We start from the raw sequence: 11,138 nt of genomic DNA, 5'->3' as shown, positions 1-11,138 counted from the left end.
ATATATATATATATATATATATATATAGTAGATTTATTTTCTAAAAAAACAAATTATTTTTGAAGTTTAAATTAGAGTATATAAAATTATATTTTAAAGTGATTAAAGCTTTGAGTTTTAAACCAAATATAAAATGCTCTATTATTATTATTTAAGATGAAGAAAATATTTTCTTTTTTCAATAATTAAGAGTTAATTTTTTTGTATATTGATATAAATATTTTTTTGTCAGCATATTTTTTTATCAATTTCATTTTAAAACTTAAAAAGAAAAGTAAAATCATACTTAATTTTAGATAAACAAATTAAGATTCTTTTTAAAATTACTAATTTGTATTTTTTTCTATCTTTACACATATAATTGCCATCAAGGGCATATATTCCCCAAAAACCCAAAAAATCTCATCTTTTTGCCTCTTTATTGCTATAATGATATTGTGACCACCTGCTATATTGTCTTATCAATAAATTATTCGGTTCTATCACTACATTCACTCGTCGACAACATGAGTTTAAACAACAGTTCCTTTTGTTTCTCATCATCACTATTATTAGGGCTGTCAAAAAAACTCGTTATTCATGACTAGTTCGTGTTTGACTCATTAAATAACTCGTAATCAATTCATTAGTTCAACAAATGAGCCGAACATGAACAAAATTTTTTAGCTCAAATTCTAAATGCGCCAAACATGAACACATTTTATTTGATAATATTTGGCTTGTTTTGACTCAAACTATTTAGATAATAAATAGATAATATATAAAAATGAAATAATAATATATTTGATATGATATAAAAAATTCTCTTTATATAAATATAAAAAAATTAAAATTTAGTTGTTAGATATGTAAATGCACAGGAATTAAGTGGCATGCATGTAAGTTCTCTTAGAATTTTTCCAAATGCTGCTCTACCCCTTTTATGCATTTCGGTTTTGGATATAATAAATACATAACAATTGGGTGGTATGTATGTACATGCTCCTACGTATTAGATATGTAAATACATAAAAATTGGGTGGCATGTATGTATGTACATGCCCCTACCCAGCATCCATGCCCCGCCCCTGCATTTAACTTTTAGGTGATAGATATGTAAATACCATTAGAATTATCTGGTGTGCATGTAAATGTCCCTAGTTCGCTTTTCCAGGTTAAAAACATAATCCCACATCGGAAACTTAGAATTTAGAAGTTTAGAAGGACTCTTAAAATGCAAAAGCAAACCTGCTCAATTCAACAAGTTGCAAAAGCTTACCCAATTTAGCAAGATGTAACATTTTTGGCTAAATCATTAATGTGGTTGTAAAAAATAATTAATATTCCAAGTTTATTAATAATAAGTTTGATTGTGTTTTATTAAAAAAATATTAGGGCAATTTTATCAACACGGTTCGTTGTTCGCGAACAGCTCGTGTTTGACTCTTTAAGAAGCTCGTGTTCGGTTTGTTAATTTTATTCAATAAATTAACTAGTCGAGCACGAACTAAGATGTGTCCGGCCGTTTTAGCTCGAAATACTACTCATCTAAGTTTATATATATATCTTAATTATAAAAAATATTAGGTAGGAAAAAAAAATCAAACAAATTCACAATATTCATGGCAGGCTTTCCACACCAAAAGTTGACTGCGTTGCGTCCTGTTTAAGAAATATATATAGGAGCACAATTCGGCCCTTGCCTCTCTGCCATCTGAACCCCGCTCCGCAGCCGAAGATCCGAAGTCATGGCCGCCCTTCGCCGCCTCTCGTCGCGGTCCATTCTCCCGCTACGCCAAATCGTCTCCCGGCCCTTCTCCTCTTTCTCCGGCGATGATCAGACGGTCCTCACGATCGAGACATCCGTCCCCTTTACCGGCCACATGATCGAACCCCCGTCCCGCACCGTTGAGACCACCCCGAAGGAGCTCCTCACCTTCTTCCGCGACATGTCATTGATGCGCCGGATGGAGATCGCTGCCGATTCGCTATACAAGGCGAAGCTCATCCGCGGTTTCTGCCACCTCTACGATGGCCAGGAGGCGGTCTCCATCGGCATGGAGGCCGCCATCACCAAGAAAGACGCTATTATAACTGCTTACCGTGATCACTGCATCTTTCTAGGCCGCGGTGGCACGCTTTTGGAAGCCTTTGCCGAGCTCATGGGCCGTCGTTCAGGTTGCTCCAAGGGCAAGGGTGGATCCATGCACTTCTACAGGAAGGAGACTCACTTTTACGGTGGACATGGAATCGTTGGTGCGCAGATCCCGCTTGGATGTGGGATTGCTTTTGCACAGAAATATTGTAAAGATGAGACTGTAACATTCACGATGTATGGAGACGGAGCGGCCAACCAGGGGCAACTTTTTGAAGCTCTCAACATGTCAGCGTTGTGGGATTTACCAGTGATTTTGGTTTGCGAGAACAATCACTGTGAGTTTTCTCCTTGTTCTACTCAAGCTCAACTTTTCAATAGATTGTCTTTCTAGTAATTTCATCTTTTATTGCTTTTTAGATGGCATGGGTACGGCAGAATGGAGATCAGCGAAGAGTCCCGCCTATTACAAGCGCGGAGATTATGTACCTGGGTTGAAGGTGAGAAATTAGAGATTCTTTCCCTTTTTAAAATTTTTAGTTTTGGGCCTTGATCTTTTTGGTAGCCAACCCCACTTACTGGGATAAAGCCTTTCTGTTGTTGTAAGGCCTTGATCTTCTTTATGCATAATGATCTGATTCTGGGCTAGTTCTTTACAATGATGTTCTTGTTAAATTTCTGACTCTCTTATTCCTTAATTATTAACAATTAGTATCAGCTTGAATAGAGAACTAAGTACGAGCCATGGATCGGAAGCACTTTCTTATATATCCATTTCCATTTATGAAAGAGCAACTTCAAGCAGGTCTAATTAAATAGGAAGATGAAAATTTGGGTGGGGTGAAAGAAACAATTAAAGGCTGTGGAGTTTCTTTAAATGCAATAAAAACACCTACATAATTTCTTGATGATTGTGCCACGAGAAGTAATACTCCACGTTTACTATTGCCCAAAATTTTCACAATGATGTTATGCATATCTCAACTACCAAATAGTGTGCTTTTCATTCTCTTTTTTTTAGGGTCAATTCTCATGCATTTAAAACTGCTGAGAGTAATAAGAGTATAAGTATAGGCAATTGGTTAGCTTAGTGATAGGAGACTATAGGAGGAGATAGTATATTGTGGGATCCTCCTTAGACTAAGGGAATGTAAAACAAGACATGATGGGAGACAGTGTTCCTCGACAACAAGAGATAATTGGAGCATAATACTCTAAATAAATCTCGATGCTCGAACAAAGAAAGTGTGAGTTGGATTATAACATTGATGTTGAAACCCATAGCTACTCTGATTGCAACTACTTCCTGTGTCATGAGTGGCATAGGGGCATGATTCACATTTCTTGTTGTGGAAGAGGTACTCAAACCCATTTTTAAGCTTCCAGCAAATGTAGTGGTGGCTTTTTAACGAATGCTAAATGTCAAAAATTCTAAATGGTTAGATTAGACCAGGCCTTTCTAATTGTACAAGTTTTACTTAGATGCACTTATGATTCTGAAATCCATAGAATTGTTTACCAAGAACTCTTGTGAAGAGAAAATAAGATGACTTGAGGTGTTATGCATGCTTTCTAAAAACCAGTTAGCTTGTGCCTTGCTCAAGCTTATCTATTTACATGGTCTCTAATTCTATTAGTGCTTTCTTGTTGATGAAGGTATAATAATAAAGTTACCCTTTTTGCTTTTTAATCTAGAAAGAAGAGGAACATCCTACCAGTTTGATGATAGGCATTTGATTTTTTTATTTTCTTCAAATTTTATGATGCAATTGTTGAGAAAGAGGCACATGTATGAAAACCTTGAATGCCTGTAATCGGAGAGATAAAGTACGACAAGAGAGAATTATCAACAATTTAACTATTATGGCAACGATAGAGGAAGGTGTGGAAAAACCACAGGAAAGAGAGCTTGATCCAAATATTTTGAAGAAAGAGTGAATTCAAAAGTTATGATTGGAGCGTGTAATTTCAATTTAGGATGTATGATAGAGAAAAAAAAAATACAAGTGAGAGTCAATTAATTTCATTCTTAATTCAATAATAATCCAAATTACATCCATTATAGTAATAGATATAAAAGGTGAATTCAAATTAAATTCAATGCTAAATTTAAATAAGTCTTAATATCCTATTATTTAATTTAAACTAACGATGTTCTAGACAATTAAATTGATATAAGTTTTAAAATTTTTCAACATAGCAAAATCTTGCTTAAATTATTTTGAGACATTAGAATATGGAGGCTGTCAATGTAAACTTCTAGTAGAGAGGAACGTATATGGAAGAGTTCAGAAGCATGCAATTGAAGAGTTTCATGGGGAGATAGAAGTATTTGGATTCTTGGTATTTAAGGAGAGTAGAGAGAGAGGCAGTTGTAGAAACCTTGTAGGGAGAAGAGAGAGAGAGCAAACAATCATGAGGCGGGAAATAACTAAAAAATTTGTTAGGGGCAAGAGAGTGCTATTGTTTATGAGTAAGGGATGAGAGAGAGTACTGCCATTTACGAGGGAGGGTGAGAGAGGAGATAATCTTTAATTCAATAATAATTTGGATAACATCAATCAACCACCTATTAATTGAAATTTTCAAGATAAATCCAAATTAGTTATAAAACTTAAAGCTAAATAAATCCTAAAATCATATTAAATATAGTTTAAAATATAGATAATCCGAATAATCAAATATAGTGTAACTCAAATAATTTTTAAAATAATTCAAAGTGATGGAATATCTTAAAATAATTTAAAATTATTTTTTATGTGAGTCTTGTATTGTTTCACTCTTTTATGTTTTGACACCAAAGGAATGAAGGACACAAATAATACAATTTTATTACAATATGCACCGAGGTTCAACTAACAATGTATACTGACGCACAAAAACTTACCGATAAATAAGTTGGCCGCACAATGCAAGTATACGTGTCAATTAATAATGCGGTTGAAGAGTACCGCACATGTAACCCATAGGAAAGCTCGTTAAGAAACCATTTTGAAAAGGCAAAAGCTCTAGTTTACTAATTATTCCAACCTAGTTTGGCGAATTCAGAAAGCAAGGGAAGAATATTCTAAGTCTAATAGATTTCGAAGAAAGCAAAATAGAAGAAAATGTGGATCAAACTCTGTTGGTTTTTTTCCAATAGTAACAAGGATCGTGCCTCTATGATTTAAGCATGACAATTGGCTTGATTTTCTTATAAATTTTTCCTTCGTGGTGGTTATCAACCATGGATACTTAGTTCTTTATAAGCCAATGCCTACGTTCCAAGAAGATTTAGAATTCCACAAAAATAGCTTCTGATTATCTTTATGGCATCCCCCGTAAATTATGATCCCCTATAATTGGTTGCAAGATCTATAATAAAATATTCTTGTTTTATTCAAACTCGTGGTTAATCTAATCGTTCCACTATGTTTTTGTCAAAGTTGTAGATCACGATGGATTTTAACATCATGACTTGCTAGGTTAGGAGTAAACGAATGCCAAAAGATTAACCAACAACTCTTAACAATTCAAAACACGGAAAATGATATGAGAAATCCAAAATAAAAATCAAACCAAGAAAATCATCCCAAGAATCACAGATACACGAAAAATTTTTAGCTACTCATGGCTCAAGAGAAAAACAAAGAAGATTTCATGGTAATAAAATCTGCAAGAAATATTTTTATTGTAATAAAAAGTACTTACAGTCTTTTGATCTCCTCTCTTACAAAAATAGCTTCCAATTTCTCTCAAACTCTTTCAGAAAATACAGACAAAAGAAAATTAGGAAGAAGAAAGGAATTCTCTCTCTAAACCCTAGCCTCTTCTACAATTTCCTCTCCAAAAAGCTCTCTCAATCTTCTAATTATAATGATTTTATAGAATGAAATAAAAAATCTTCTTAAATTCGTCAGAATCTTGCATTAAAAATTTTCCAAAATAGAAAATACACCTCGACATGACCACACTCGTGCTATGGCGTAATTACATCCCAAGCTTTGGTTGGGTGGCGTGGTCATGCCAGGTTTTGACGTGGCTACATTGGGTGCTCCAAAGCATGCATCTCCTTTGGTATTTGGGTGTAACCACACTCGATTTTTGCGTGACCACGCCTGATTTTGGCGTGACCACGCTATTCAAGTGGCGTGGCCACTCCTGATTCAGGTGCGGTTACGCCAACGCTGATTTTTCCAATCTCTCATTTTTGCTCCGATTTTTGTGTTATTTCTCCTATAATCTACAAAATACAATTCCATTCTTCCAAAGACATAAAATCATATATTTGAAGAGGAAAAATGCTGGAAGTAGGTCATGAAAAACATAAAAATTTGATGCATATCATATACTAACAACTTTTATCAGTAGTTCAAGAAAAAAGGACAAGCTCAAAACACTAGTACAAACAATCATGATCGCACAAACTTAGAATAGTGTCTTCACACTTTCCGTCGTTTACTAAAGCCATCAACACCATAAGATCCAGATGGTTTGATGACTTTCACAATAATCTACAACATATTATAGTATAATCTCCCTCATGGTTTTAACTTCTGGAACAACAATGTAACTGGATTCCAGCCCCCATTTTCTGCATAAAAATATTCATTTGATAGTTTATTATTTCAAGAAAACATTTATTAGATTAATCAAGAAAGAAAAACAGGGACCAGTCATAAGGTGATACATAGAGCTTCCAATGCAGTAAAATTGCTGATTTCAGGTGGGTGTCTTTTTCCTTTGTTGAATTCCTTGGCTGGAATTTTCCCAGCTAATGCCGTGCTGTCCAACAGAAAATAAATAACAAAACCAAATTACAATTCTGGCACAAATGCTTTAACTTGTTACTAGCTGCCATGCATGCCAATGAGAGGAATCTTGGCAGTCAGCAACAAATGAAGCTTCCTTTTCCAGGCTGTTTGGAGTAGACAAGGACTTCACTACCATTTAAGTCCAGCCCTCTCCATGCACCAATTCAATGTTTTATTGGGCTTGACAAAGTTACCTGTGGCTTTAAGGGTAATCCCCTTGTTTCTTAATTCCTTCATGGAATTAAATGGAAGGACAGGTGTGGATCACTACTGAAAGAAGGAAAGGTTATAAATGAATAGAAAAATAAAATAAAGAACCCCAAATTGAGATGCTACTTGTTTTCCACGGAACAATTGTAAAGGTGAAGCTCTGTAGAAGATCAATCCAAACTTGCAAGATCTTGTTCCTCAGTTGGCAGATGTTTCTTTATTGCATTTACTTCACCCTAGAAAAGCACTTAACCACCTCTGAGGATCCGTCCCTTCATTTTTTTTTTTCAGATTTCATCCCAGGAACAGCTAGCTCAGCCAACTTCTATCCCTACATCTTTCTGTGTGAAACTTTCCTGCTGCTGCTAAGCACAGCTGTATGGAACACAATCGAAGCATTCTTTGCCTGTGAGTGGAGATTCCAGGGTGGGAAAATTAATTGTGGCAGAGTGCCGAGGTCCACTATGATTTCCTTCCCTCCCTACCTCTCTAAACTCGGGGAATCAACCCCAAAAACAGGGAACTCCTTCCCAAATTCAGAAACCTAATTACGATCTCACAAACAAATTCTCTCTGCTCTCTAAAGGACGGCATATTTATGTACAAGCTATCCCAAATAACACTTGGTTGGTTCCCTTGATTACTAAATTACCTCCAAGAAAAAAAAAAATAAAACGGAAAGAGGTCCATTAATAACTAATTAATTCTGAAAAGGCCATTCCATATTAATTGCAATTGTACCTGCATCATTCTCCTCAGGTTTAAGACTTGTCCTCGACACACACACACACACACACACACATACATACTTATATTAAGATTAGAGTATTGTAATATTGAGGGATCTTTTAGGGTGACCATTTCGTGCAAAATTCTACTTTGTGGAATAAGATTAACTTTGACTATAGAATACTAAAGAGAGGATATCTTTGATGATGCTATTTTGAACACTTAATTTATGATTTAATTTGTATTGTAATGGTGAAAATAATTCAACCCATTTAATATAATTGGTAAAAAAAAACATTTTGGTATTTTTGTAATGATGGTTGGACCTTTTCAGCCACATGCTTTTCTTTTAATTTTCTGAGAGAATACATGGATGGGAATCCTCACATTTGAAGGCTATTGAATTGTTCATACATTTTTCTCAAAATCTTTATTTAAAGGCATCAACATCACTTTTTTGATCTCGTGCTCTAATGCATAATTATTATTGTAACCTTTATAGATGGTGTGTCTATCAAGCTGTCTTGGTCGACCCAATAGTAAATGACCAACAATTATTGGAATAACGTCGCACAAAATATTCTTTTGTAATTTCTCACTAATGAAAAATTGCATTAAATATTATTTTAAAATTTTAATTTTATTTACTTTATGCAACCAAGATAGTTTATTGAGGTTTTGGCTTTCAGTTGATCTTTTGTAGGAAGATTTAATTATTCTGTCATCCTAGTAGGCATACTTTTCACAACTTTGTCTTTCAATAATGATTTTATGAACTTTCCTTTGCATAGCTTTATAAAATATGTTGTGTCAAAGCCATTTGAACTCAATAGTGCTCAAAATCATTTGAACATTAGGAAGTTTTCCATCATTGGCATACGCTAGATATCCAATCGTTGTCATCATCAAGGTTGTATTCTACTTCATTTTCACCTGCAGGTTGGACCTCTGATAGGTGAATTCTCATTATCAGAAGTGCTAGTTTTTTTTTTCCTAATGGTTGTGATGATTGAGAAGATTTTCTTTAGAAGGCATTTATGGTGCATTATCACATGTTATCTCACTATATCTATGAGGTTATTGTTCTAATGCAAAGAAAAAGTTCTTAATAATTGCTTGTTGTTCTTTCCTTGGAGCTTATTGAGTGACATTGGATAATGTCTAATTTTGTTGTAATTATATGATATTTGCAATTGCACAATGCAAACCTCTGATAAATTGGACAATAGTATGTTCATTGGGTTTTACCACACCATAGTTTAATATCAATTGTTTGAAATCAACTGCATATTCTTTTTCAAGCCAATCTCATTGTTAAAAAATACAATGCTTGCTAAAGGCACCTTGCCTGAAATAAGAAATCAAGTACCTTTTAGGTGTTTTTATTTCATCTTGTTCAATCTGACAATCTTATTCGTACTTTCTTTAGCCCTCATTCACTTAATATTCTTCTAGCAAATGGATGCATTTTATTTAACATGATGGACTCAAATTTGACTTATCTATCAATATGTATGTCTTTATAATCAATTCAATGCTCTATCGTATGTAGTCATTTTATGAATTTTAGGATTCAATCCACCCTCAAAATCCAAAACGTTGATGTTAAATTCTTTACATTGGTGAAATCTCATCGGTGCTCTTCCTTGGGTATGTTTCATCTTCCTTGGATATTTCTTGGCAAGCTTGATGGAAATATTTTCCATTTCACAGGCTACTTGATTATCTGAGTGGAACGAATGCAAATCATGCTTGTCTTTCACATGCCGCTAACCTAAGTTGTAATTGGTGGATTTCATGACAGATTTCTGGTAGCTACTTCCGGACTTGGTGGGATTTGTTTCTTTTAGGCTGGATCCTGAACCTACTACTTTGATACTAAAAATGACACTGGAGGGATGCAAGAGACGTCTACAATTTTGTTATAAAATGAACCACGGTGCAACTGACAATGTATACTGAATCAATGCTTCTAATCAGTTCATGGAACAAGGGCAAGCTCAAAACTGTAGTACAAACAATCAATACCCTGCAAACATAGAATAGTGAGCCCCACACTGTTATATCCTAAAACCATGAATTTCTTGCGATCCCACTTGGTTTGATGACAACCACATCAATCTACAAGATTATAGAGTAATCTGGAATAGCATTGTAATTGGAATTTCCTGTCACCAATTTCTACATCAAGACATTCATTTGGTAGTTTATTTGTGGTAAAAAAGAAAATTATTAGAGTAATCTAAGAAGAAAGGTAAACAAAGAACTGGTACAAGGCGATGCGAGGGGCTTTCAACACTTGTAGAATTACTGATTTCAGGTGGTTGTTTTCTTCACTTGGAGAATTCCTTGGTTGGAATTTGATCAGCCATTGCCATGTCCACTAGGTTTAGATATAGGTTATAAAGAAAAATTTTAAAATGACCTAGAAGAATTAATACAAATGATAGATCTTGAAGAAAAAAAATTTTATTGGAGGACATTTAAATGGACATGTTGGTAGAGTGATAGAAGATTTTTGAAATATTCATTGTGACTACGGTTTTGGAGTGATTAACGAAGAAAAGAAGGTAGAATCATATTAGATTTTGTTTTGACATATGATTTTGTTATTACTAATATTTAATTTAAGAAAAGGGATGAGCATATTATTACTTATAAGAATGAATCAAATAAAACATAAATTGATTATTTTCTTATGACAAGAAGGGATCGTCGAGAATGTAAAAATTGTAAGATCATTCCAAGTAAAAATTTAAGTAATCAAATTCGATTAGTAGTTGTGAATTTTAAAATGAAGAGTTGAAAGATAAAAAATACTAGAAATTATTGTTATGGAATTTGATGGGGGCACCAAAAATATATAAATACAATTATTTGTATGAGTAAACTTGAATATTTCAAAATTTGAGATGTTCATGAAGAAACAAATTCTATGTCGGATACAGTAATAAACACTATTAAGTAAGTGGCGAAAGATGTACTTGGAGCATCAAAAGGAAAAATTTCTATAAATAAGAATAGTTCGTGGTGGAATAATAATGTACAAGAAAAGATAAAATACTGGTAGTTGTGTTATAAAAATTAGTTTAAATATAAAAGCTTAGAAAACTGAGACAAATATAAGGTGATTCGTATGGAGTCTAAAAGAACAATTTGTGATTCTAAAAATTTTACTTTTAGTGATCTCTAAAAGAACAATTTGTGATTCAAAAAATTTTACTTTTAGTGATCTTAGTAATAGATTAGATATTAAAGATGTTGAAAAATATGGATAAAATAGTTAAATAAAGAGAAAAGAAAAGTAAAGATTCAACTCAAATAAAGTATGT

The 11,138-nt window shown here is 33.7% G+C and overlaps 1 protein-coding gene across 1 annotated transcript in view; it reads left to right on the top strand.

Annotated features, from left to right (window-relative positions):
* Positions 1–1,645: 1,645 nt before the first annotated feature.
* Positions 1,646–11,138, top strand: part of LOC110038179 (pyruvate dehydrogenase E1 component subunit alpha-1, mitochondrial-like) — a 28,972-nt gene continuing 19,479 nt past the window's right edge. The window contains exons 1-2 of the mRNA XM_020742949.1: positions 1,646–2,412; positions 2,495–2,574. Coding sequence (XP_020598608.1) covers positions 1,728–2,412; positions 2,495–2,574 — 765 coding nt within the window. The 5' untranslated portion in view covers positions 1,646–1,727. The remainder of the gene's footprint in view (positions 2,413–2,494; positions 2,575–11,138) is intronic.

The sequence above is a fragment of the Phalaenopsis equestris genome, unplaced genomic scaffold (assembly GCF_001263595.1).
Source record: "Phalaenopsis equestris unplaced genomic scaffold, ASM126359v1 Scaffold231961, whole genome shotgun sequence".
Lineage (NCBI taxonomy): Eukaryota > Viridiplantae > Streptophyta > Magnoliopsida > Asparagales > Orchidaceae > Phalaenopsis > Phalaenopsis equestris.
The sequence above is the reverse complement of the archived record's forward strand: the minus strand, read 5'-3'. Positions and strand labels throughout refer to the sequence as shown.